General features: G+C 58.3%; 2 protein-coding genes across 4 annotated transcripts in view; both read right to left on the minus strand.

Moving 5' to 3' along the window:
• Nucleotides 1-27,495, minus strand: part of LOC134562853 (Fc receptor-like protein 4) — a 120,892-nt gene that overhangs the window by 55,540 nt on the left and 37,857 nt on the right. The gene's annotated exons all lie outside the window — the stretch shown is intronic.
• On the minus strand, nt 19,854-26,425 carry LOC134562838 (Fc receptor-like protein 2). Of its 3 annotated transcripts, none has more exons than XM_063420397.1 (12): nt 26,315-26,425; nt 24,380-24,480; nt 23,727-23,747; nt 23,408-23,638; nt 22,846-23,100; nt 22,467-22,745; nt 21,728-21,997; nt 21,336-21,638; nt 21,171-21,254; nt 20,755-20,776; nt 20,587-20,666; nt 19,854-20,499 (listed from the first exon to the last, which is right to left on the minus strand). In XM_063420397.1, the coding sequence occupies exons 2-12, from the start codon at nt 24,426-24,428 to the stop codon at nt 20,390-20,392; spliced, it is 1,704 nt and encodes a 567-aa protein (XP_063276467.1). In that variant the 5' UTR covers nt 24,429-24,480; nt 26,315-26,425; the 3' UTR covers nt 19,854-20,389. The 3 variants fall into 3 exon arrangements, with proteins under 3 accessions (XP_063276467.1, XP_063276466.1, XP_063276469.1); XM_063420396.1 differs by having other exon boundaries at nt 21,171-21,257; XM_063420399.1 differs by lacking the exon at nt 22,846-23,100 and having other exon boundaries at nt 21,171-21,257.

Here is a 27,495-nt window from a genome sequence, read left to right on the forward strand (position 1 = left end):
CCTGGTGCTTCCTGGCAGCTGGAAAGCAAAGACGGGAGGGGTAACTTTGGGGTCCCTAAGGCCCCCCCAAGAATCCTGAGACCCCACTGGACCCCCAATTTCTCCCAGATCCCCTGAGCATCCCTGATGCTCCCTAGAATCCCTGAACCACCCCAGTGCTCTGTCCACCTGAGCGCCCAGAAGCCCAAGCCTGGCAGGGAGAGGAACCCTCCAAATTCCCCCAGGATCACTGAAAGAACCCCCAACATTCCTGCAACACCCTCCAACACCACCCTAAACACTTGAGGACCCAGAGCAAAGGTCCTGAGCACTCAGCACTGCCCACGCCAGGGGCTGTGGGTGCCTCCCATCACCACCACTTTCTAGGTGACCCCCCCACCTCCCCAGGGCCCCTGTTGCCACCATTGTCACCCACCCATGTGGTTCCACCGGCGCCAGCCAACAACTCCACCCACAAGCAGGACCAGGAAGAGGAAGGACCCAAAAACCCCAGTGGCCACTTCTGGGGGCAAAAGGGACATGTCAGGGTCACCTGTCACTCCCGGGGTCCTGCAATCCTGATGACCCTGAGTGACCCCACCTGTATTCCAGTGTCCTTGTGGTGTCACCACCAGGGCCAGCTCGGGGCTGAGTGCCCGGAACACGCGGTGCCCGTCCTGTCCCAGCTGGTTGGTGGCCATGCACTGGTAGGTGCCCGAATGTGTCACATTGATGTCCCCAAGCTCCAGGACAGGACCCTGGGCCACCCCCTGCCCGTTGTGCAGCCAGGTGAAGGTGACAGGGGCTGAGCCCACCTGCACCGAGCAGCGCAGGGTCACGGGGTCACCTGTGTGCACCTTGTGTGACAGGGGACCGGGGTTGATGGTGGCATTGGCCACGGGCACTGCGGGGACACAGAGGGGGCTGGCACCAGGAAAGGCGAGATGGGGGTGCTGTGGGTGGGGTCACCCCCAGCCCGAGCATCCCGCTCACCCAGGACGGTGACATTCAGGGGGACACTCTCAGCCACGCTGACTCCGTTGCTGACCCGGCAGTAATAGTGGCCATTGTCACTGTCCCTAATGTGCCGCAACTCCAGGTGGGGGCCATTGCCCAGTGGTGCCCCTGAGCCCTTCCGATGCCAGGTGAAGAACAGGGGACCTGTCCCTGAAGCCACCGTGCAGCTCAGCACCAGGCTGTCCCCCAGTGCCACCTTTCCCCCGGGGGGCTGTGCTGACAGGGACACCCCTGAGAGCGGGACCCCTGTGGGTGGAAGAGGACACAGGAGGGACTGGGGTCATGGGCGGAGTGGGGGACACCAGGGAGCAGTGAAGAACTCAGGGAGGGTGAGGATCAGAGAGGGGTGGGGGGATCTCTGTAAGGTAGAACATGGCCAACAGATGGGGGAGGGGACTGGAAAGGGCTGGAAGGGACCCCAGGGAAGGGTGGGAGATTCAGGCAGGGGACAGATGGAGAGGGTTGAAGGGAACCACAGGGAAGGTTCTGGGGACCCAGACAGGGATGGTGGGACCTTTGGACAATGGAGGGACCTCCGAAAAGGAGAGCTTCAGCCAGGGAGAGGTGAGGGGAACTGGTGATGGATGCAGGAAAGGTGATGGGAGGACCCAGGGACAGACCTGGGAAGCCAGGGCAGCAGGCAGAGGGATTAGCAAGAATGGGGAAGCTGGGAGGGCTGTGGGGGCTCCCCGTGCCCATCCCTGCACTCACTGCGCACCGTGACGCCGAGCCGGGCGCTGCTCTTCCGCACGGCCCCCCCCTCGGACAGCACCTGGCAGCTGTAATTCCCCGATTGGGAGACCCCCACGGCAGGCACCAGGAGATGCGGGGACCCCTGCGGGACCCCCAACAACTGCCCATCCCGGTAGAAGAGGTGCAGGAGGGGGGCTCGGGGCCGCAAGGGGCTGGGGTTGCTGAGGCAGCTGAGAGTCAGGGGGGACCCCTCAGTGACTTCACGGGGACCCTCCAGCACCGGCACTGAGAAGAGCTCTGGGAAGGAGAGGGGAGGGGAGGACTGTGACTCTGAGTCCTCTGGGAAGTGGCTCTGGGACTGTCAGGATATTGGAGTTCCAGCCGTGGTGGTGCTCACCCGGCACTGTCACTGTCACTGGCGCTGACTGTGACTGCCACAAGTTCACCAAAGCCCTGCAGTGGTAGCGGCCGCTGTGGTGCAGTTGTAGGGGGGGCAGGGACAGATCGGTCCCCCTGAGGGACCCTCCTGGGTGCTTCTCATCTCGGTAAAATTTCACCCTGGAGACTGGCATATCCTGCCAGCCCCGGCAGCGCAGTGTCACTGTGTCCCCCTCCAGCAGTGGCCGAGCTGGCACCTGCAGCACCAGCCGATCTGTGGGACAGGAGGGTCCCATGGTACTGAGGGGCTCAAGGAAGGTCCAAGGTGGGGGGCCATGGCACCAGGGACATCTGGGTGGAGTCTCCATTGCACGGGAGGAACCCAGGGACAGCAGGAGCAACCCCATGGCAGAGGTGTCCCCGTGGATGTCTCATCCCCCTGGGATGCAGTGGGATGTCCCTGTGTGCAGGGGACAGGCTCTTGCAACACGAGGGGTGTGAGACCACCCATGGAGTGGGGCCCAGCCAGACCTATCAGGCACCACCCTGATCATTTAGGATCTCCACTCACCATTTAAGACTGTCACGGGAGGGCTGAGCCCACTGATGGGTCTCTCACATGTGTAGGTGCCACTCTCGGTGACAGTGACATGGTCTCGTCTGTTCTGCTCCCACCGCTGCCCGTCCTTGTACCAGGTGGTGGCACTGGAGGTCCCCCAGCCCTGGCAAGTCAGTGTCACCCGGTCCCACTGCACTGCTGGTGTCCAGGGGGGCTCCACCAGGAGCTGGGTGGTCTGGGCACCTGCGGGTGACAGGGGACACCAGCCTGCCACGGCCACCACGAGGCTGGGGACAGCAGGGCAGGGACACGGCATCCCCCGAGGACTCACCAGCAAGGCCGAGGGTCTGGACTGGAAGGGAGAAGGGACAGGGCTGGGTGGGGGTGGCACTGCAGGGACAGCAGAACCCAGGGGATGAGGTGTGGTGTCTGTCCCCAGACTGTCCTCAGTGGAACACTGGTGTAGCACGGAGGTCTTGAGGACAGGGACACCTCGGCCACCCTGGGCCGAGGCAGGACCTGGGGACACTGTGGACACCCCATGCTCGCACAAGTCACCTCCACCATCCTCACAGCACCTGTCCCCACAGCCACATCCCCATGGCCGTGTGCCTGTGATCCCATTCCCATGGCTCCTGTCCCCATGCCCCCATCTGCATGGTACGTGGCCCTTGTCCCTGTCCCTGCATCCCTGTGCCCCTGTCCCTGTCCCCACTGCTGCCCCAGCCCCAAGGTTCATTTTGCCACATCCTTGTCCTCAGATCTCTATCCCCATGTTCCTGTCCCCGCATGCCAGTTCGCCAGTTCCTGTCCCTCTGTTCCTGTCCCCAAAGCCACCCCATGACTCTGGTTCCCTCCATGCACTGGTTCTGCTGGCCTTGGGGACCTCAGGGGACCCCACAGACCCCCTGTGCCTCCTCCCCACCGCTCTCTGCCTCACCAGGGCCCATCCCTGGGGTGTCAGGCTTGTGCCCGGGGCACTCACCCCACAGGAGCAGTGTCACCTTCCCGGCCATCCCCGTGTCCCTGGCCATCCAGGCTGGCTGTCACTCCCTGCTGTGGCCACCGCTCCCCTGCGTGGCGGCTCTTCGGATGCAGAGGAAGGAAGAAAGGTCACAGCTCGTCCCCACGAGTAGGTGGCCCATGGTGGGGGCAGGGTGGGGGAAAGGTGGAGACAGAGGAGGGGACAAGCTGGGGACATTAGGGGACAGTCTGAGGGCTCACTGGGGGATGGTGTTCCTAGGAGTGAGGGGGTTGAGGATCCTGGGGAACCAAGGATGTGTGTCCACGAGAATGCGGGTCCAGGGGAATATGGGTCTCCATATCTGTGAGGATTCAAGGATGGGGCTCCTGTGGGAACATGGTCCCCAGGGATTTTGGGTCATGGGATGTGGGTCCCAGTGTTGGGGGTGCAGGGGGAAAAAGGCGACCCTCGGGAAGAGGGGTTCTGGGGGAAGAAGCAGCCCATGGGATGGGATCAAGGCCATGGTGGTCCTGGGCAATGGGAGTGATGGGATGGGGGCCCCAGGGAGAAGAGACCAAGGGAATGGGGGTGCCATGGTTGGGGTCCAAGGGGAATGGGGGTCCCAGGGGAATGGGGCTGGCTAGGTGGGCATGGGGGTCCCAGCTCCTTCCCTGTATACCTCAGATTTTGGGGTGACACAGAGCCCACCACAGCCCCCACAGTGTGTTCATGGCCAGGGGGGCACCCCAGGGTTGAGGCTCTGGGTCTGTGCCCCTCACAGCTCTGGGCTTTTTCCCGTGCCCCCCATTTCCTTCCTCAGCCATCCCAGGGAACACCTGAGCAGGTAACAGGCGGGGGGATCCCAGGAAGGAGAAAAGGGGGCTGAGGGGTGCAGGCAGTGGCTGGGGGGCTTTGGACGATGAAAGATTTTCACTTTCTCTCTCCTGCAGCAGAAGGAAGAGGCTGTTCATGCTGAGCTGAGGACGTGGGTTCTGTCTTGGCGGGGCACAGCCAGAGGGGCCCTGCCTGCAGGGAAAAGAGCTCCTGTGGTGTGGTGATGCCTGGGTCTTGTGCCAGTTTCTGGTCCCAGGGGGTCCTGGTTCTAGGGGTGCCACAACCTTGGGGATTCCTTTCCCACAGGTGAATCACCCTGGGCATCTCGTTCCTGGAGCCAGGGGCCCTGAGCATTCCTGCTGTCCTCAGTGGCTCCCTGTGACATCTGGGATGCCCAAACTTAAGGTGGCACCTGATAAAACCTTGCCCTGATGATGGTAAATGCCAGGATAAATTTGGTTGAATTCCCTAGTGCCAAATTGGTTGAGACAAAATTTCACATCCATGAAATAAAGGTGAAAAATCTTTCCCGTTTTTTCCCAATAAAAATAAACTCAGAAAAAAATCAAACTGGCATTGAAATGGTCTGGATGATAGAATCCTTTTAATCGTTGCTCTCCCAACAAATCACTTACAATAAATCACAAACAAATCACAGGGAAATGAGACTTTTTCCTTCCCTTTGGGAGCCCATTGGTGCATCCCACAGCAGCGTTTGCTTGTGGCTGACACCAAGTGTGGAATCTCCTGAGTGTCCAGCAGGTCCATGGCATTGTTCCCTGCCTGCTGGGCTCAGCCCAGCCCATGGGGAAGGCTTTGGCTGGGCTATATCCGGGAACTCTTCCCATTTTTCCCATTCCCACCCTGAAACTTGATTTACTTCCCACGGGTTCTGCTCCCAAAACGGGAGAAGCTCAGTCCATGCTTGGAACAGTGCACAGGGATCCGTGGAAATGCCATTGTGTCCCTCAGGCTGTGCTTCCCTGGGAAATGCACTCCACCCTGCCCTGAATTCCCTGCCTGGGCACTCACTGCTCCTGCTGGGACACCCCTGCTCCCCAGACCCACGTGTGGAGCCCCTGCTCAATATTGCCACACTTTTCCCTCTCTTCTGGTGTCCTCGTGCAGAACCCAAACACTCTTCCAAGGAGGTTCCAAAGGGCTCCTGGTTGTGTTCAAGAAGGAGGGTCCCGGTCAGGTTGTGGAGCAGATGGGTGTGGGATTTGCAGCACTTCTGGGGCTCTCTCAGTCCCTTACTGAGAGGGACAAACTGATCCCTTGCTGCATTTCCGGCCTGGTTCCCTCACAGCTGCCCCTGCAGGGGCGGTTTCCAGCCAGCCCTGCTCTCCAAACCATCAAAGGCCCTCCCAGAGCCACTGCTTGGGCTGCCATTGGCTTTTGTGCTTCTTGCAGGGCTGAGCAAGCCACAGGCAGGCCTTTTTCCCCCCACAAAATTCTCACCTCTGCAGCAGCTCTAAAGCTGTCACAATCCAAGGCAAGGGGGCAGGGGGCACCCTCAGGTGCTGGCTGCCCCCTGGGGCTGGCCAGAGCAGGGCTGGCCAGAGCAAGCTGGCCAATGCCCATCCCTGTGCAGTGGGGCTGGGCCGTGGCTGGGCCCTGTTATGAACAAGTTTCCTGGTTGGGAGGGGCTGGGCTGCCCCGTTCCTGGCCCCATGGCAGGACGGTCACCCCGTCCCCCCCGGTGGGAAACGCAGAGCATGCATTGGCATGTTAAAAGAGCTCTGGGAGTGCAGCCCCCTTCCTCCCAGTTTGTGCTGTCGCCCAGCCTTTGGGTTCGGAGGAATCGGGGTTTTTCCTCTTAACCCCCACACCCCAGCCAGTTTGAGTAGGGAGGGAAGCTTCCCTGAAGAAAAGTTGCCCAGCAACACTTTCCTACCTCATTAAAACGTGAAACGGAGCGGCTCCGGCCTTGATTGCCCGGTTATTGTTCTTTGTAACTACCTTCCTCAGCAAGAATACCTCTGCTGTGACCAAGACCAATGCATATGCATTCGTATATGCAAATAAAACCACCCCTGTGAATCCTGGGAGGGTGTTTTAGGGAAACTGCATCCCCAGACAAGAAGCCAGATGTGTCAGAGGAGAATTAGATAGTGCCCTAGCTGAGCAATGAGTAGATGCACCCCCTAGCTTAGTTTGAAGATTCACCATGACCTATGAGGAGTCTGAATGGAATGGGAACCAGCCAGCTTAGGAGACACAGAGAGACAATGGGAAGTTCTCGGAGGTTTTCCCTGAGGGTAAAGAGCTGACTCTGCACTCCAGTAGCAGACACCCCCCCCCCCCCCCCCCAATGCTCTGCCTTCTGATGGTTGACCAGAGAGAACTCCTAGCTGTTTCTATGGGAACAAGAACTCAATATCTTCTGTTTGCAGTGGAATGATGAACTGGGACAGCACCTGCTCCTTTGGATGGCTGCAGCAGCGTGGAAAACTCCGATCAGACTCTGCAATCGTGCTGATGACAGAGCTGATCACTTTAATAAAGAGCTGAATATTAATAAAGGCATATGCCCTGTTCTTTTCAACTGGGGATTCGTCCGGGAGAGCCACGCCCACAAAGGACCACCCCTGAAGAGGACGATCATCTGCTTCGAGGGAACCTTGGGAATCACTGGCTACCCCCAGATCCTGGGATCAGCATAGGACCAAGCGACGCAGAAGAATGCTGGATCGGCCCTGGGATCAGCATGGGACCAAGAAATGCAGAAGAACGCTGGATCGGCCCTGGGATCTGCATGGGATCAAGCAACGCAGAAGAACGCCGGATGGGTGAGATAAATCCATGGCGGAATGGCAGGCGAGTGAATGAGTGCTTGAGTGAGATGGGGGCTGGTAGCTCAGACCCCCAGAGCAAAAGTGGACCCCCTAGTATCGCGTTTCCAGTCTCCCGAGAGGGTGCCGGCCGAGAACGGAAGGAAGCGAATGGCATAGAAGAGTGGCTGAGGTGCCTCCTTGGGGGAGGGCCCCTTCGAGTGTGCAAAGGTTTATGAGGTGTGAGGTGAGATCCTCAGCAGGGCAGGTGAGAGGTCCTTGGCAGGGCAGCTCCAGAAGGCAATTGAAAGAGGATCCCTGGCACGGCAAGATGCCCAATCAGGCATTCGAGAGAAGATCCTCAGCAGCGCAGGTGCAAGGTAATGTCCCCGGCATGGCAGGGCAAGATGCCCCAGTAGGCAGGTGAGAAAATGTTCTCAGCACAGCAGGTAGAAAGTCCTGGCCAGGCAGGGCGAGCGCAATGATTCCCCCACAGCTGCAGGGGGCGCTGTGGCGCCAGCAGGGCTCCCCTCTCTCTTTGTCTGTCTGTCTGTCTGTCTCTCTCTGGTAATGGCCAGTGCAGCTGGTGCAAGGGGTGGAAGAGCGGCTTCCTTTACCAACTCACGGTGGGGAATTTGTCCCGGTTCCCTCTGGATAGTGAAATGTGCTGTAGCAGGAACCTCGGAAGCAGCAAGCTGGAATGGCAGAGGCGAGCAGACCCCAGAGTGGCCAAACAAAATGTAACAGAAACTCCACAGCTGTAGCAAGAGCCACGGGGTGTCCCAACAGGCACACGGTGCTGACTTCCAGTGTAGAAAAAAACCAGAGCAAAGGCAGAAAAATGGCGGGGCTGGGCAGCAGCAGCCTGGCCCCCAAACGCAGCCAGGAGAGGCTCCCTCACAGGAGGAGGAGCTCAGGGTCCTGGGTTTTCCCCTGAGGTGCCTGAGGAGTTGGTGAGGGTTCTTTCCAGTCAAAGGGGATGTCAATAAGGTCCCAGTTTGATGGCTGCTCTTCTGAGCAAAGGCTCACCCACCGTAAGGAAGAAGCCATACAGGGCTGGATTCTGGCGGTGGCAGTGAATTCTCCCTGCAGTAAGCAGTTTGACAGTTCCTTCTGATTCCCAGATGGAGAGAGAGCTGGGAGCTGAGCCCAGCCCCTCACACCCAAGCCAAAATCTTGCTGAATCTCTGCCCCTCCCAAGAGAAAAACCCCACGGGCTGAGAGGCTCCAGCCAGCTGCACCCCTTCCCCCCACCTTGGCCACTTCTTTAGTCCCTCTTAGGGATGGTCGTTATTCTCTCTTAGCAACACATGGGAGAAAACACCTGGAGAGAAAGAAAACAAGAGGAAAGATCCTGACCTCCAACACACTAAAAACCTGGGGCTGCTGCCTCTCCCACTCCCGTTGGAGGCACAGAAGGCAAAGACCCCAAAGGGCTGAGAGAAGAACAATTTCCTGAAACAGCAAAGAGAGAACAAAACCAACAGCAACAGCAACAAGGTTCAGAATCTAAAAGGTCACAAAAGGAACAATTTCCAGGGAAAGCCCCCAACAAGGAAAAAATCCCGTAGTCTTCCCCGAACATCCACAAGAACCCTTCTGACACCTCTCCCACAGCACTGTGAAAACTGCAGTTTTTACAATGGAAATGGCTGATGTGGCCCCAGTTGGATGGCGAAGAGCTGAGCCAATGTAAATTGGGATTGGGTGAAGATACGGGGGGCTGCCCCAGCTCTCTCCTGGTCCCCACTATATCCTCCACAGGATTTCTGACCTGAGGGCTGAAAGAGCAGCTGGGGAATGGAGCCCCAGGCAGGAAGGAGCTCCCCAACTCCTCCTCCTGGAAGCCACTGGCCATCCAAGTGTGGGGCCCAGCCATGGCCCAGCCCCACTGCACAGGGATGGGCATTGGCCAGCCCTGCTCTGGCCAGCCCCAGGGGGCAGCCAGCACCTGAGGGTCCCCCCTGCCCCCTTGGCTTGGACTGTGGCAGCTTTAGAGCTGCTGCAGAGGTGAGAATTGTGTGGGGGAAAAAGGCCTGCCTGTGACTTGCTCAGCCCTGCAAGAAGCACAAAAGCCAATGGCAGCCCAAGCAGTGGCTCTGGGAGGGCCTTTGATGGTTTGGAGAACAGGACTGGCTGGAAACCGCCCCTGCAGGGGCAGCTGTGAGGGAAGCAGCCCGGAAATGCAGCAAGGGATCAGTTTGTCCCTCTCAGTAAGGGACTGAGAGAGCCCCAGAAGTGCTGCAAATCCCACACCCATCTGCTCCACAACCTGACTGGGACCCTCCTTCTTGAACAAAACCTGCAGCACTTTGGAACCTCCTTGGAAGAGTGTTTGGGTTCTGCACGAGGACACCAGAAGAGAGGGAAAAGTGTGGAAATATTGAGCAGGGGCTCCACACGTGGGTCTGGGGAGCAGTGGTGTCCCAGCAGGAGCAGGGAGTGCCCAGGCAGGGGAATTCAGGGCAGGGCGGAGTGCATTTCCCAGGGAAGCACAGCCTGAGAGACACACAGGCATTTCCACGGATCCCTGTGCAGTATTCCAGGGATGGACTGAGCTTCTCCCCTTTGGCGAGCAGAACCCATGGGAAGTAAATCAAGTTTCAGGGTGGGAATGAGAAAAATGGGAAGAGTTCCTAAATGTGGCCTAGCCAAAGCCTTCCCCATGGGCTGGGTTGAGCCCAGCAGGCAGGGAACAATGCCATGGACCTGCTGGACACTCAGGAGATTCCACACTTGGTGTCAGCCACAAGCAAACGCTGCTGTGGCATTCACCAATGGGCTCCCAAAGGGAAGCAAAAAGTCTCATTTCTCTGTGATTTGTTTGTGATTTATTGTGAGTGATTTGTTGGGAGAGCAACAATTAAAAGGATTCTATCATGCAGAGCACTTTATTGCCAGTTTGATTTTTTCTGAGTTTATTTTTATTGGGAAAAAATGGGAAAAGATTTTTCACCTTTATTTCATGGATGTGAAATTTTGTCTCAAACAATTGGGCATCAAGAAAATCAACCAAATTTGGCCTGGCACTAGCCATCCTCAGGGCAAGGTTGTTTCAGGTGCCCCCTTAAGTTTGGGCACCCCAGAGTTCACAGGGCCCCTCTGGGGACAGTGGGAATGCTCAGGGCCCCCCCAGGACAGAGGTGCTCAGGATGTGCCACCTCTGGGACAGGAAACCCCAAGGACGTGTCATCCCTAGAACCAGGATCCCCCTGGGATAAGACCCTGGCACAAGACCCAGGCGTCCCGACACCACAGGAGCTCTTTTCCCTGCGGGCAGGGCCCCTCTGGCTGTGCCCCCCCACGACAGAACCCACGTCCTGGGCTCAGCATGAATGGCCTCTTCCTTCTGCTGCAGGAAAGAGAAAGTGAAAATCTTTCATCTCCCACAGCCCCCAGCCACTGCCTGCACCCCTCAGCCCCCTTTTCCCTTTCCTGGGATCCCCCCACCTGTTACCTGCTCAGATGTTCCCCAGGATGGCTGAGCCAGGAAATGGGGGGCACGGGAAAAAGCCCAGAGCTGTGTGGGGCACAGACCCAGAGCCTCAACCCTGGGGTGCCCCCCTGGCCATCAGCACACTATGGGGGCTGTGCTGGGCTCTGAGTCACACCAAATCTGAGGCACTCAGGGAAGGAGCTGGGACCCCTGTGCCCACACAGCCACTGCCCATTCTCCTGGGACCCCAATCATGGCACCCCCATTCCCTTGGTCTCTCCTCCCTGGGACCCCCATCCCATCACTCCCATTGCCCAGGACCACCACGGCCTTGATCCCATCCCATGGACTGCTTCTTCCCCCAGAACCCCTCTTCCCGAGGGTCCCGTTTTTCCCTCTGCACCCCAAACCCTGGGACCCACATCCCATGACCCAAAATCCTTGGGGACCATGTTCCCACTGGAACCCCATCCCTGGATTCCCTCAGGTATGGATACCCCAGTTCCCCTGGACCCCCATTCTCATGGACACATATCCTTGGTTCCTCACGACCCCCGAGGCCCCCTCACTCCTGGGAACACCATCCCCGAGTGAGCCCCCAGACTGTCCCCTAATGTCCCCAGCCTGTCTCCTACTGTGTCTTCACCTTTCCTCCACCCTGACGCCACCAAGGGCGACCTTCTCGTGGGGAAGGGCTGTGACCTTTCTTCCTTCCTCTGCATCCGAAGAGCCGCCACGCAGGGGAGCGGTGGCCACAGCAGGAAATGACATCCGTCCCCTGCTCACGGGAACATCCCAGAGCATCCCAGTGCAGGGGGACCCTGTTTTTGGGATTGGGGACCCCTAGTGCACTCGGTGTGACCCCATGGGGGGGTCCCTGTGAAAATGATATGGCAGGACCCTCCTGTCCCACAGGCCCGTTGGTGCTGCAGGTGCCAGCATGGCCACTGCTGGAGGGGGACACGGTGACACTGCGCTGCCAGCACTGGAGGGACCCATCGGTCACAGGGTTGAGATTCTACCATGGGGACGAGGAGGTGAGGGAGTCCCTCAAAGGGACCGAGCTCTCCCTGTCCCCTCTGCAGCTGAACAACAGCAGCCACTACTGCTGCAAGAGCTGGGTGAACTCCAGGGTATCATGGGGGTGGCAGGAATCGGCGCCGGTGACAGTGCATGGTGAGCACCCCACACCTCACACCTCAGCATCCCCACAGCCCCGCCCCAGGGACTCGGGGCCACAAATCCCCCTCCCCTCTCTTCCCAGAGCTCTTCCCAGTGCCAGTGGTAGAGGGTCTCACTGAGCCCATCGAGGGGTTCCCCCTGACTCTCGGCTGCCTTAGCACCCCCAGGCCCCTGCGGCCCCGAGCCCCCCTCCGGCACCTCTTCTACCAGGATGGGCAGTTGGTGGGGGGCCCACAGGGGTCCCCGCAGCTCCTGGTCCCCACCGTGGGGGTCTCCCACTTGGGGAATTACAGCTGCCAGGTGTGCTCCGAGGGGGGTGTTGTGCGGAAGAGCAGCGCCCAGGTCGGCATCACAGTGCGCAGTGAGTGCGGGGATGGGCACGGGGAGCCCCCGCAGCCTGTCCGGGTTCCCCAGCCCTGCCTGGGGACCCCCATTACCGCCCAGGTCCCCTCACCTGTATTGCATGGCACGCATCTTTCCCTGGGTCACTGTCCTGGTTTAGGACAAATTAAGGGAAAATCTCCACAACTCCCTCCCCCACCACTGGGTTCGGGAGGAATTTCCTCAGAGGAAAAGTGGAAAAAACTTGTTTATTAAGAAACAACAAAAAAATCACTCCCCAACACAAGAAAAACAGTCTGAGATGACAACAAATGTTTTCACCAGTCCAAGAGAGGGTGAGCAGTCTCTGCTGGGGAGGTGCCAAAGCTTCTTTCAGGTGCAGACTCCGGGGGGTGTTCCCTTGACGTTCCCGAATCAGGGCTCGAAGCAGGTCCGATGTCTTCAGGGAAGGGGAGGAAGGAGAGAAGGGGAAAAATGAAAGCAGAAAAATGGCAAAAAGCAAGCAAAAAAAGCAGAAAGCAAGAGAGCAAAGCCAGCAAAGCGAGCATAAGCTAGCAGCAAGCAAGCCAGAAGCAAACAGCCGGGGGAGGGGCTCAGCTATAGACAAAACAAACTGAGAACATGGGAACAGAAACACACGATTTGGGATACAAAGCATGAAAGTGTCCTGTCACCCCAAGACAGTCACTCACCAGATCCCCCAGCCCTTACTGGGTATCCCCATCTTTCCCATAAACTTGTTCCATGTACCACCATCACTGCTGGGCTCCCCCTCCGTGTTCCTGAATTCCTCACTGGGTCCTTTTGCCCATCCCTGAGTCAACCCCACCCCTCTCTGGTCTCCATCCACAGTGCCCAGGTTCCACTATCCTGGCCCTGTGTCCCCACACCCTTCCTGGTGTCCCCCTCATCCCTTTCCAGGTGTCCCCCTCATCCCTCTCCAGGTGTCCCCTCCCTGAAAATGCCATCCCTCCTTGGGGTTCCTCTCCAGGCTGCACCTCAGATCTGTGCCACCTCTTCTTCACTTTGGTCCCCATGGCCCTCTCTGCACACATTCCCACCACCACACCAGGTCTCTAACTGTCCCCTTGTGTCACCCCCTGTAAGAGTCGGTCCGAAAATCCCTCATTTCTGCCTCACGACTGTCAGAGGCCGAGACCCCCATGGAATCTGAGCCACAGCACAGGCCAAGTTTTCCCTGCACCTGCTGTCACTGGACCAAGACGCCCTCCTCAGGGACCCATGCATGAAACAATGGGGGATGGTTACAGTTTCTGGCCATGTTTGTAAAGAGATTTTCCTGTAACGACCGTACTTGGTAAGATCTGAGCTGCACCGCTCCCCCTATTGTGAAAGAACACCTGCGATACCCACGAAACTGACCCCCCTTCCTGGCATCTTGCCTCTTGCTTTGAAAAGAACTATAACAACCCCACCAGGAGAGCAGGCTTTCGAGGCCTCCCCTTCGGCCGACGGCTCCATTGACCTACGTGCCACGAAGACTGCGAAGGTGGTCTGTTGGCATCGGCGTCACGAGGACTCCCGTCTGTCAGTCGGCAGCTATACCCTTTCTTTACCCCCCTTTCTCTCCCTCTCTCTCTCCCTCTCTTCTTTCCCCTTCTTTTCTATCGCATAACTGTGTGTATCAATAAAGATACAATTGACTTCACTTGAATTAAGTTATCACTGCCTCTTTTTGCACTCTGAAATCAAACGAACCATCACGACCATCCTTTGGCTCGTGACATCCCCTCCTGCAGGGGTCCCACCCTCGGGAGTGTCCCTGTCAGCACAGCCCCTCGGGGAACAGGTGGCACTGGGGGACAGCCTGGTGCTGAGCTGCTCGTTGGCTGCAGGGACAGGTCCCCTGTCCTTCACCTGGCACCGGAGGGGCTTGGAGGAACCACTGGGCACCGGCCCCCACCTGAAGCTGTGGCATGTTGGGGGCAATGACAGTGGCCACTATCACTGCCGGGTCAGTAATGGGGACAGCATGGCCGAGAGTGTCCCCCTGAATGTCACTGTCCTGGGTGCGAGAGACCATCGGGCTGGGGGTGACCCCACCCATGGCACCCCCATCCCACCTCGCACAGTGCCAGCCCTGTCTGTGTCCCCGCAGTGCCTGTGGCCAATGCCACCATCACCCCTGGTCCCCTGTCACACCAGGTGCACACAGGTGACCCTGTCACTCTGAGCTGCTCGGTGCCGGTGGGCTCAGCCCCTGTCACCTTCACCTGGCTGTTCAACGGGCAGGAGGTGGCCCAGGGTCCCGTCCTGGAGCTTGGGAACGTCACTGTGGGACATTCGGGCACCTACCAGTGCGTGGCCACCAACCAGCTGGGACAGGATGGGCACCGCGTGTTCCGGGCACTCAGCCCTGAGCTGGCCCTGGAGGTGACCCCTGGCTCACCCTGGGTGACAGGTAGGGTCACATGGGGTCCCTGGGGTGTTCAGGCCCCCAGGAATTCAGGATGGCCCTAATGTGTCTTCCGCTGTCCCCAGCAGTGGCTGTGAATTTGGGCAGGACCCTCTTGTTCCTGGTGCTGCTCCTGGCTGTCATCGGGGGCTGTCACTGCTGACACCACTGGGGTGGGTGACAATGGCAGGGGATGGGGGTCCTGGAGTGCCGGGAAGCCCCCTGAGTGGGGGCAGAGCCAGGGCAGCATCCAGTGCCCCTTAGCTGGGGGAAACTGAGCCCACAGTGACCTCGGCTGGAGGGCCTGGGTGATTTGGGAGGAATTAGGAGGGTCTTGATTGGGCTCCAGGGGAATCTCTGGGTGAGCTTTGAGGAACATTGGGGTGGCACTAGCAGCTCCTGGAGGGTTTGGGGAGCTCTCAGAGGGCTGTGCAGAGATGTTGGGAGATCATTTTAGGCTCCTGTGTGAGCCTTGGGGGGTGCCCCTCCCTGCCACGCTTGGGGTTCAGAGGGTCAGAGGGTCTGGGACACCAGGGGGGTTGGGGGCACTGTGGGCTGCAGAAGTTCTGGGGGGTTCAGGGGTGCTTGGAGTGTCTGGGGGGAATCAGGGGTCCAGTGGGGATTTGGGGGTCCTGTGGGTGGTTGGAGCTGCTGAGGCCAGAGAAAGGGTCAGGGGTCTCGGGGTCCCCACAGTCACCACCTCCCCTTTCCCTTACAGCACCCAGGAAGCTCCAGGACAGATGAGTGGGGGTCTCCAACCGGGACACCCCTTTTCCTTTCTCCAGACACCCCTTGGATCCCCCTTATCCCAACAGGACTCCCCCAGAGCAGGGGGTGTTGCTGGACCCCCACATCGTGGCCACAAAGCAGGCAGGGATGAGTACCAGGGCAGACAGGGCCACATCACCCACAGGTGTCACCCCCCACCCAGGTCCCCACAACCGGTTTCACTTCCAGGGCTCCCACAAGTGTCCCCTGACCCTGCCTCACCTTGGGATCTTCAAGTGACCAATCTGGAGCTGCCGGGACCCTACGAGGGATAGCGGGACCCCAGCAACCTCTATGAGAACAAGCTGTGACACTGGGGGCACTGGGGGCACTGGGGGGCATCGACTCCCCTCAGGGGTCCCTTCTTCCTCTTCACAGCACCCCACGGGGCTCCTCATTCCCTCACCCAGTGCAGGGCACTCACATGACCCTTTTCCCTCTTATTGTACCCAAAATGCAGCTTTTTGATTAAACTGCATGGGAAACAAATCTCACTCTTTACAAGTTTTCAGTGTTTAAGAAGGGATAAAGGGGACAGCAGACAGCTTGCTGAGTGCTTGGCAACTGCCAGAGGCACACGGTTATCTATAACAATTCTTCTTATGTACCTTTTGATTGTATTGGTGAAGTACATATTCAAGGAGATAATACATATTCAAACATTCTTTCCAGTTTATGTGTTCTGGGAATTCTTTTGCTTGGTTTGACCCTTGACTCGTTTTCTCAAAGTTCGCACCTGTGCTGAATTTACCACCTTGGGCCACTGCCCAGGAGAACTGTCGTGCCCTCTGCAGACCTGGGACAATGGTGACTCTTTCTTTGCACAGATGAACTTGCAAAGCACTAATCCTCTCTTGAGTGAGATGAAAGGACAGAGTGAAAACACGTGGAAAGACAATATGAAGATATCAAAGTCAGAAAAGGAGGAGTTGAATCTTAGCTGGGAAGGGAAGGAGAAGATGCCTTGGCTTTAGGCTGAAAGTCTTTTGTAAGCTATGGTAAAGGACTGTGATCTAGTAGAGTATCCCTCTAAGTCATGGAAGGCATGGGTTGGGAGATGAGAGTATTCAAATTGTAGATCTGAGCAAACTCATTTGTGGTGAACTAAGTAAATATTGAAGGAGTTGTGATCTTGTGAGAAGCTTGAACAGAGAGAGAGAGAAATGAGCTGAAGATGATCTGCCCCCAGAGAGAGAAAAGATCTCTATCCCTATAGATGAAAAAACCTTTGCTTTTGAAATGTTCATCTTTAAAATGGTGCCCCATGAGTTTACATGGCCCATTATGCAGCTGTGAGAAGGCTGCGTGATAGGGGAGGGACTTCACAAATGCAGAGTCCTAGGCGAGTGCTCTTGTGAGAATTAAAAAGCCACAAGAGAACTGTTCTTTCTTGTGGGGAACTTTCCATGGCAGACCAAAAGAGCCTTCTCTGCCGGAGAGAACTGATGAAAGACTATTTCAGAGGTAGTAACTGACCTAAAGTCTAAGTTTTGTCTCTGGTTGTTGTCAGAGAGAAAGAAAGGAGTTTGTGGGGAAGAAAGGAAGTGTTTTGAAGGTTTTATTCTGGTTCTTATGAAACTTTTTCTCTCTCTTGTAGTTTTGGTAATAAACCTGTCTTTATAGCCTTTTCAGTTTCACGCCTGCTTTGCTTTTCTGGTAATCTCATCTCACAGCAGAAAAAAGAGTAAATAATTCAAGTGGGCACTCAAACCACTACACAAATTGGTGCCATGACGCAGATACAGAAATTGGAGAACCTGAAACCACTACAATGCCATACTGCCGATGAAATGAATTTATTTTATTTCCTCACAAGGCCCCCTGTTCTGTGGTTTGACAGATCTTGGTAACGGAAGAGTGAGTGGTAAATTTCTCTTTGCATTCTTTCTTTTGATGTTTATTTACTTGGTTCTTTTCAACGTTATCTTATCATACAGCTAAGATACTCCACCAGTACATTAAGTCAACATTAGGGCTATTTCACAAAATGATCAGAGTTATTCTCACCATTGTCAGTTAGTTACACAAATAAAGGCATTATTGACTTCTGCAACAGATAATGTTCTTATGCACAGTACATAGTCTCTATTTTGATATTTCACAGGGGTCTAAACTAATATATTTACCACATGAAAATATAGAATCTACTCAGGGATTAGGGTAAAAAGGCTGACAAATTCGACTGTATCAAAATTACTAAAAGCCTTATTACAAACTATATTATATCAAACTAATTTCCAAAAGCCAGTGAAATAGCAAAAGGCAATGACTAGATAGTTATTTTTACCATGGGGAAGGTGAATTGAAGGCTTTTTTGACATCTCTTTATTCTGCTCTGATTTTGTCAGCAATACCTTCAATTCATATCTCGAATTGCAACGCTGTTTTGCCCATGACAGGATTTCATGAGTGATCTCTCATGGTGTTTGACTCAACCCAGGAACCCTTTGTTAAAATTTCTCCCCTTGTCCAGGGGTGGAGAGCAGGGAGAGAGAGGCTTTGGTGGGTGCAGGGCATCCGACCATGGCCCATCCACAGAAAGGCAGGAAGGAGGAGGAGGGTCCTGGTCAGGTTGTGGAGCAGATGGGTGTGGGATTTGCAGCACTTCTGGGGCTCTCTCAGCCCCTTGCTGAGAGGGACAAACTGATCACTTGCTGCACTTCCGGGATGGTTCCCTCAGAGCTGCCCCTGCAGGGGCGGTTTCCAGCCAGCCCTGCTCTCCAAACCATCAAAGGCCCTCCCAGAGCCACTGCTTTTCTGCTTTTGTGCTTCTTGCAGGGCTGAGCAAGCCACAGGCAACCCTTTTTCCCCAACACAATTCTCACCTCTGCAGCAGCTCTGAAGCTGCCACAATCCAAGCCAAGGGGGCAGGGGGGACCCTCAGGTGCTGGCTGCCCCCTGGGGCTGGCCAGAGCAGGGCTGGCCAATGCCCATCCCTGTGCAGTGGGGCTGGGCCCCACACTTGGATGGCCAGTGGCTTCCAGGAGGAGGAGTTGGGGAGCTCCTTCCTGCCTGGGGCTCCATTCCCCAGCTGCTCTTGCCGGCTCACATCCTGCAGGGGACGAGTTAGAATGGAGAAGTTTGGAACAGGATTTCTCCAAAAACCCAACAAACACAAAGGGTCAGAGGCTCTCAGGACAGAAACTCCATAGGGGATATAGTGGGGACCAAGAGAGAGCTGGGGCAAGCCACAATGCTTTCAGCCACTGCAGATCTGGGGAGTCTCCTGGCTGTGTGCAGCAGCTGCTTGCGGGAGCCCGGCTGTCGCTGCCCATGTCCGCTGTTTTCTTCTGCTGCTTTGGGCTTTTTGCTACACCTTAACCCTTCATCCCCTGTCCCACCCGAGCCCTGCAGCTCCTGCTACACCTTTGGAGCTTTTACTACACTTCCTTTGCCACCCTGGGCTCTGCCTTCCCCACCGTTCCAGCTGCCACTCCCAGGGTTCCTGCTGCAGCCCGTTTTGCCATCCGCAGTGGCCCCGTTCCCCGCTGCCCCCACCCCGTCAGGGAGGGAAGGAAGCTTCTCTCTCTCTCCCGCCAGCGGAGTCTCCGCTAACCACGGAGAGAGACGGCCGAGCCCGCGCCACAGCGCCCCCTGCAGCTGCGGGGGAATCATCGCACCCGCCCTGCCCGGCCGGGAGCCCCCAGCACCCCTGCCGGCCGTGCCCGGAACTGCACCGGAGGGGAAGAGCCTGCAGCCGAGACAGGGCTGGGCCTGGGTTTGGGCTTTGGTTTGATGTTGCTGGCGGTGCTGTCGTTTGTTTGTCTTGTTATACATATTCTAGTAAAGAACTGTTATTCCTGTTCCTATATCTCTACCTGAAATCCCCGTATTTTTGAAGTTATAATACATTGGAGGGAAGGTGCCCATATTTTCCATTCCAAGAGAGGTTCCAGCCTCCCTTGGCAGACACCTTTCAAGCAGGATACCATCCCTTTGGCAGCAGAGGGTACGGCACGGTTTGCACCGACCTGGAACAGCGTCCTGGAACTGACTGGAAACTCAACCCCACCCTGTGCCATGGGCTCATTCTGGCTGCCCTGGAAAAGTGGAAGGCTCCAGAACACCAACAGGGCCTTGATGACATCAGTGTGTGTGGAACACAACAAAGGAGGGTTTTGGGACAGAGGAGAAGAGAATCCAGAGCCTCTTGAACGCCGCTTTGGCCATCAGAGCAATGAAGCTCTAGGGCATTGGCAGGTTCCTCTGGTGCAGGTATCGTCCTGAGGGATGGGTCTGGGGTTTGTTCCTTTTGGGGAGCTCTCCCTGCCAATCGTTCCTTTTGTGACCCTTTGGATTCTGAACCTTGTTGCTGTTGCTGCTGGTCTTGTTCTCTCTTTGCTGTTTACAGGAAATTGTCCTTCTCTCAGCCCTTTGAGATTTTTGCCTTTTGTGCCTCCACTGCCAGGGGCTGGGGCAGCAGACCCTGATTTTTAGTGACAAACCAGAACTCGAGAATCCCATTCCTAAAGCCCAACAGAGATGAACAAAGAAACACCATTTCTGCCAGTTTAACCAAAAAGCTGCATTTTGGTGCCAATGACAGGGAAATGAGTCCTGTGTTCCCCTGGCACTGGGAGGAGAGATGAGGAGCCATGGGTGTACTGGGAGTGCTGAGAGGGGGATTGCAGAGCCACTGGGAGTGCAGGGGTGCTGGGAGACAGAATGGGAAACACCTGGATCCACTGGGAGCAAGGGAGAGGCACTGGGAGGGGAAATAGGGAGCCCCTGGGGCTACTGGGAGCACTGTGGGGAGGGAATGGGGAAGCCTGTGAGGGTACTGAGAGCACTTGGATGTGGAATGGGGAGCCACTGGTGGTTGTGGAAGGGGGGGTGGGGAAGGCCTTGGGGGTTCTGGGGGCATGGGGAGCTCTGGGTGCCCTGTGCAGCCCCACACGTGACCCCCACTTGTGCCCACCTACTTGTGAATGTTGGGAACCCACGGGAGAAGTGGGGGGGACTCACATGTGTGGCTGCCCATGGGTGGGGTCCTCCACTGCCCCCCAGTTCCCCCAGAGTCCCCCAGTGCCCACCCTTGCCCCGAGTGTCACAGCATGTTCCTGTGGATGTCGCTGAGTTCCTGCAGTCGCCCGTGGGGTCCCCGCAGCTCTGCGTAGGTCACCCGGGGATCCTGGAGTGTGGTGGCACGGGGGGACACTGCGAGAGACACTGGCTGTGGGATCTGGGTGGGCGTGACACTCGTGGGGGATGTGTCCCTCTGTATGTGTCCCACCCTGTACTCACCCCCCATCTGCTTGGTGCTCACGACGTGGGTGTACAGCACCTCCCCCTCCTCTGGGGGGGCTGGGGGATCCGGGGGGACCCTGTGGGGATAAAGGGGATGTGTGGGGGGAATGGGAGGTCTTGGGGGGTGGGGTAAAGGGGACAGTGTGGTTTGAGTCCCCCACTCACCTTTCCTGCTGCTTCCTGGCAGCTGCAAAGGAAAGAGGGGAGGGGTAACTGTGGGGTCCCCAAGGCCCACTCAGGAACCCTGAGACCCAACTGGACCCTCAATTTCTCCCAGCTCCTCTGAGCATCCCTGATGCCCTCCAGAACCCCTGAACCACCCCAGGGATCTGTCCTCTGGGCGCCCAGAAGTCCAAACATGGCAGGGAAAGAGACCCTCCAGATTCCCCCAGGATCACTGAAAGAACCCCCAACATTCCTGCAAGACCCTCCAACACCACCCCAAATCCTTGAGGATCCTGAGCAAAGGTCCTGGGCACTCAGCAACGCCCAAGTCAGGGGCTGTGGGTGCCGCCCATCACCCCCACATTCTCAGTTACCCCCACCTCCCCAGGGCCCCTGTTGCCCCCATTGTTACCCACCCATGTGGTTCCACCAGCGCCAGCCAAAAACTCCACCCACGAGCAGGACCAGGAAGAGAAAGGACCCGCCAACCCCTGTGGCCACTGCTGGGGACAGAAGGGACATGTCAGGGTCACCTGTCACTCTGGGGGTCCTGCAATCCCAATGACCCTGAGTGACCCCACCTGTGTTCCAGTGTCCTTGTGGTGTCACCTCCAGGGCCAGCTCGGGGCTGAGTGCCTGGAACACGCGGTGCCCGTCCTGTCCCAGCTGGTTGGTGGCCACGCACTGGTAGGTGCCCGAATGTCCCACAGTGACGTTCCCAAGCTCCAGGACGGGACCCCGGGCAACCTCCTGCCCATTGTGCAGCCAGGTGAAGGTGACAGGGGCTGAGCCCACCTGCACCGAGCAGCGCAGGGTCACGGGGTCACCTGTGTGCACCTGGTGTGACAGGGGACCAGGGGTGATGGTGGCATTGGCCACAGGAACTGTGGGGACACAGACAGGGCTGGCAATGGGCGAGGTGGGATGGGGGTCCCGTGGGTGGGGCCACCCCCAGCCCGAGGGTCCCGCTCACCCAGGACAGTGACATTCAGGGGGACACTCTCGGCTACGCTGTTGCCATCGCTGACCCGGCAGTGATAGTGGCCGCTGTCACTGTCCCCAATGTTCCACAGCTCCAGGTGGGGGCCAGAGCTCAGCGGTGCCCCCGAGCCCCCCCGGTGCCAGGTGAAGGACAGGGGACCTGTCCCTGCGGCCACTGCGCAGCTCAGCACGAGGCGGTCCCCCAGTGCCACCTGTCCCCCAGGGGGCTGAGTAAGCAGGGACACACCTGAGAGTGGAACCCCTGCAGGAGAGGGGACACAGGAGGGACTGGGGTCATGGGAGGAGCGGGGGACACCAGGGAGCAGTGAAAGACTCAGGGAAGGGGAGGATCAGAGAGGGGTGGGAGGATCCCCGTAAGGAATAACACGGCCCAGAGTTGGGGGAGAGGATTGGAAAGGGCTGGAAGGGCCCCCAGGGAAAGGTGGGAGATTCAGCCAGGGGACAGATGGAGAGGGTTGAAGGGAACCACAGGGAAGGTTCTGGGGACCCAGACAGGGATGGTGGGACCTGTGGACAATGGAGGGACCTCGGAAAGGGAGAGGTGAACCCAGGGAGGGTGAGGGGACCTGGTGAGGGATGCAGGCACCAGGGAAGGTGATGGGAGGACCCAGGGACAGACCTGGGAAGGCAGGGAGGCAGACAGAGGGTTGAGCAAGGATGGGAGAGCTGGGAGGGCTGTGAGGGCTCTCCGTGCCCATCCCCGCACTCACTGCGCACCGTGATGCCGAGCCGGGCGCTGCTCTTCTGCACGGTCCCCCCCTCAGAGCGCACCTGGCAGCTGTAATTCCCCGAGTGGGAGACCCCCACGGCGGGCACCAAGAGCTCTCGAGACCACTGTGGGCCCCCCACCAACTGCCCGTCCCGGTAGAAGAGGTGCAGAAGGGGGGCTCCGGGCCGCAGGGGGCTGGGGGTGCTGCGGCAGCTGAGATTGAGGGGGGACCCCTCGGTGACTTCAGGGGGACCCTCCAGCACTGGCACCGAGAAGAGCTCTGGGAAGGAGAGGGGAGGGGAGGACTGTGACTCTGAGTCCTCTGGGAAGTGGCTCTGGGGCTGTCAGGATATTGGAGTTCCTGCCATGGCAGTGCTCACCGTGCACTGTCACTGTCACCGGCGCTGACTGTGACTGCCACAAGTTCACCGAGCCCCTGCAGTGGTAGCGGCCACTGTGGTGCAGCTGCAGGGGGGGCAGGGACAGCTCGGTCCCTCTGAGGGACCCCCCCAAATCCTTCTCGTCTTGGTAAAATCTCACCGTGCTGACCGACAGGACCTGCCTGACCCGGCAGCGCAGTGTCACCGTGTCCCCCTCCAGCAGTGGCCGTGCTGGCACCTGCAGCACCAGCCGGTCTGTGGAACAGGAGGGTCCCAAGGCATTGAGGGGTTTGAGCCAGGTCCAAGGTGGGGGTCCATGGCACCAGGGACATCTGGGTGGAGTCTCCATTGCACAGGAGGATCCCAGGGACAGCAGGAACAACCCCGTGGCAGAGGTGTCCCCATGGGTGTCCCTTCCCACTGGGATGCCCTGGAATGTACTGGGATGTCCCTGTGTGCAGGGGACAGGCTCTTGCCACACGAGGGATGCGAGACCACCCATGGAGTAGAGCCCACCCAGACCTATCAGGGGACACCCTGATCATTTAGGATCCACACTCACCATCTAAGATTGTCACGGGGGGGCTGCGTCCACTGGCGGGTCTGTCACAGGTGTAGGTGCCACTCTCGGTGACAGTGACATAGTCTCGTCTGTTCTGCTCCCACTGCTGCCCATCCTTGTACCAGGTGGTGGCACCGGTGGTCCCCAAGCCCTGGCAGGTCAGTGTCACCTGGTCCCACAGCACTGCTGGTGTCCAGGGGGGCTGCACCAGGAGCTGGGTGGTCTGGGTGCCTGTGGGTGACAGGGGACACCAGCCTGCCACGGCCACCACTGGGCTTGGGACAGCAGGACAGGGACACAGCATCCCCTGAGGACTCACCAGAGAGGCCGAGGGTCTGGGCTGGAAGGGAGAAGGGACAGGGCTGAGTAGGGGTGGCCCTGCAGGGACAGCAGCACCCGGGGGATAAGGTGTGGTGTCTGTCCCCAGACTGTCCCCAGTGGAACACTGGTGTAGCACGGAGGTCTTGAGGACAGGGACACCTCGGTCACCCTGGGCTGAGGCAGGACATGGGGACACTGTGGACACCCCATGCTCTCACAGGTCAGCTCCACCATCCTCACAGCGCCTGTCCCTACAGCCACATCCCCATGGCCCTGTGCCCTTGATCCCATTCCCATGGCTCCTGTCCCCATGCCCCCATCTGCATGGTACGTGGCCGTTGTCCCTGTCCATGCCTCCCTGTGCCCCTGTCCCTGTCCCCACTGCTGCCCCAGCCCCAAGGTTCCTTTTGCCACTTCCTTGTCCCCACATCTCTGTCCCCCTGTTCTTGTCCCAACATCCCAGTTCCCCTGTTCCTGTCCCTCTGTTCCTGTCCCCAAAGCCGTCCCACATCCCTGGTCACCTCCATGCACTGGGTCTGCTGGCCTTGGGGACCTCAGGGACCTTGCAGCCCCCCTGTGCCCCCTCCCCACCGCTCTCTGCCTCACCAGGGCCCATCCCCGGGATGCCAGGTCCGTGCCCAGGGCACTCACCCCACAGGAGCAGTGCCACCTTTCTGGCCATCCCCGTGTCCCCGGCCATCCAGGCTGGCTGTCACTCGCTGCCAGGAGCTGCTGTCCCCTGCGTGGTGGCTCTTCGGACAAAGGGGAAGGAAGCAAGGTCAGGTCTCATCCTCAAGCGTATCTGGCTCTTGGTGGGGGCAGGGTGGCCACAAGCTGGGGGCAGCATGGGGACAGGCTGAGGACAGGCTGGGGACAAGGCTGGGTGGCGCACGGTGGGACATGACCCTCTCAGGAGTGGGGGGCTCAGGAGTTTGGGGAGCCAGGGATGGGGGAACTCAGGGATGGGTGTCCCAGGGAAACGTGGGATCCAAGGATTTGGTGTCACGGGATGGGGGTCCTGGGGATGAGGTGAGGGGGAATGGAGGGTTACGTGAGAATGGGGGCGTCCTGGGAGAATCAGGTTCCTGGAAAGCGAAAGGGGATTAAATGGGATGGAATCTGGGGAGAATATTCCTTGGGAATGGGGGCTCTGGGCCATGGAGGTCTTGGGGAGGGGCAGTCCTTGGATGGGGCTCCCAGGGAGGGGGAACATAAAGAATGGGGGTCCCAATGCTGAGTTCCCAGGGGCATGAGGGTCCCAGGGTGGGCAGTGGCCGTGTGGGCCCATGGGCTGCAGCTCCTTCCCTGGGTGCCTCAGATTTTGGGTTGTCCCAGAGCCCCGCGCTAGCCCCCGAGATGCTCATGGTTTTGGGGGTCACAACAGGCAGATTCTGAGGGGCTCTGGGTCTGTGTCCCTCCTGCCCCCCAGGGGCTTTTCCCTCTCTTCATGTCCATTTACTTCCCTTTTTCCTCAGTTTTGCATCTCTCAGTTTGTGGCTTGATGATCCTGGGGAGCTCCTGAGCAGGGAATGGGTTGGGGAACACTGGGGAAGGGGAAAAGGGGTTCTGGGCTGCAGGAGCAGATCTGGGGGCTGTGTGGGATGGGGGTGTCCGGCTGTGCACCCCAACACTTTCACTTTCTTTCTCCTGCAGCAGAAGAAAGAGGCTGTTTGTGCTTTGGTCACACAGGGGTATGGGTTCTGTCCTAGGGGGGGCTCATCCAGGGGGGTCCTGTCCTGCGGGAATGGCAGTTCCTGGGAGGGTTCCAGACCTCCCCATTCTCACTTATCCCCTGCAGGGTCTGAGCTGGCAAGAGCAGCTGGGGAATGGAGCCCCAGGCAGGAAGGAGCTCCCCAACTCCTCCTCCTGGAAGCCACTGGCCATCCAAGTGTGGGGCCCAGCCACGGCCCAGCCCCACTGCACAGGGATGGGCATTGGCCAGCCCTGCTCTGGCCAGCCCCAGGGGGCAGCCGGCACCTGAGGCTCCCCCCTGCCCCCTTGGCTTGCATTGTGGCAGCTTCAGAGCTGCTGCAAAGGTGAGAATTGCGTGGGGGGAAAAAGGGCTGCCTGTGGCTTGCTCAGCCCTGCAAGAAGCACAAAAGCCAATGGCAGCCCAAGCAGTGGCTCTGGGAGGGCCTTTGATGGTTTGCAGAGCAGGGCTGGCTGGAAACCGCCCCTGCAGGGGCAGCTGTGAGGGAAGCAGCCCGGAAATGCAGCAAGGGATCAGTTTGTCCCTCTCAGCAAGGGGCTGAGAGAGCCCCAGAAGTGCTGCAAATGCAACAATAATCTGCTCAACCTGAGTGGACCCTGTCTCAAACCTGCAGCCCTTTGGAATGATCCAGAAAGAATACTCATGTTTTGGCTGGACTGCCAGAAGAGAAGGAAAAGTGTGGAGTGAAAGGCAGAGGGGTTTCAGGAATTGTGGCATAAAGCCACAAGAGGTTCTGTAGTGACCCCGAGACTTGGTTGGGCAGTCGGTGCTGCCTTCCCTCTGTACAGGATTGGGGACTGCGGTCGTGGATGTTGTGCAGGGCTGTGCCCAGCCCTGGGACACTACTCAGCTGCCACTGGGCACTACGATCCGACCTGCTGCCTTGGAGGCTTCCACCCCCTGTCCGTGGAAGCCGAGAGGACCTCTTGGTGGCTGGGAGTTTGCCAAAAGAGCGATTTCCCCTCCTCAGTCCCGGCCGAGGCCGCCATCGGCCCTGAGACTTCGAGCTGGGCCTGGGGCGCCCCCTGCTGGCCGGGAGCGCTCCCTGCAGCGCCCCCTGCCGGACATGGTCATAATTCACCAAAGATGAAAAACCAGCCCTGGGCGGGAGGGAAAGTTCTGGGTTTCTGTTCTTGTTTGTTCTGTTTTCTTCAAAAAAATCTTTAGTAAAGAGCTTTTATAGACCTTCCTGCATTTTTTCCTGGGAACCCCTAAAATTTTAGGGGTTTGGCAGACATTTCTCTTCTAAACCAAGACAGTTGCCAGCTCCTGGGTTCCAGCGTGGATGGGACAGACACTCCAAGTCAAAACACAGTAAGCCACAGGGCCACCCCACACTCTGCCTTTTAAGCCCTTGGGCCACCAAGGGCCCTCTCCCCAGGTGGGACTTCTGGTCACCTGGCCACTGAGAAGCACGGTTTGTCAGAGCATCTCACTGACCCCAGTGTGCCATGGCTGACAGACTGATTGACAGGGACACCCCCAAGAGCAGGACTCCTTGCAGGAGGGGGGGACTCAAGGGGACCGTGAGGGACATGAGGCCCATTGGAGAGGGGCAGGGGGACCCCAGTGAGGAAGAGGGGGCACAGAGCTGAGGGGGGGCCTGGAAAGAAACCCCAAGGAACAATGGGGGGTTCAGGGAAGGGACATGTAGAGGGATGGGAGGGGACACGAGGAAGGGTTTGGGGACCCAGGGAGGGGGTGGTGGGATCTGGGGACCGTGGGGGGAGATCAGAGAGGGGTGGAGTTGACGCAGGGTGGGATGAAAGGACCCAGGGAGGGGTGAGGGGACAGGGACGTGGATATGAGCAATGATGGGGGGTCATGGAAAAAGTTTACAGGATAGAGGGAGGGACCCACACAGGGCTGGGGGACCCAGTGAGGGACCCGGGAGTGGACAGGGGACCTGCCACAAGAATGGGGTGACCCGGGCAGTAATGTGGGTGCCAAGGCAGAGCTGGGGTACATGGGGAGCTTCTCACACAGCTCTCACTTGACCCAACACCATTGGAGGCACCACCAAGAGAAGCCCTGCGAGTGCCCCAAGTGCAGGAAG

Source organism: Prinia subflava, chromosome 31 (assembly GCF_021018805.1).
Source record: "Prinia subflava isolate CZ2003 ecotype Zambia chromosome 31, Cam_Psub_1.2, whole genome shotgun sequence".
Lineage (NCBI taxonomy): Eukaryota > Metazoa > Chordata > Aves > Passeriformes > Cisticolidae > Prinia > Prinia subflava.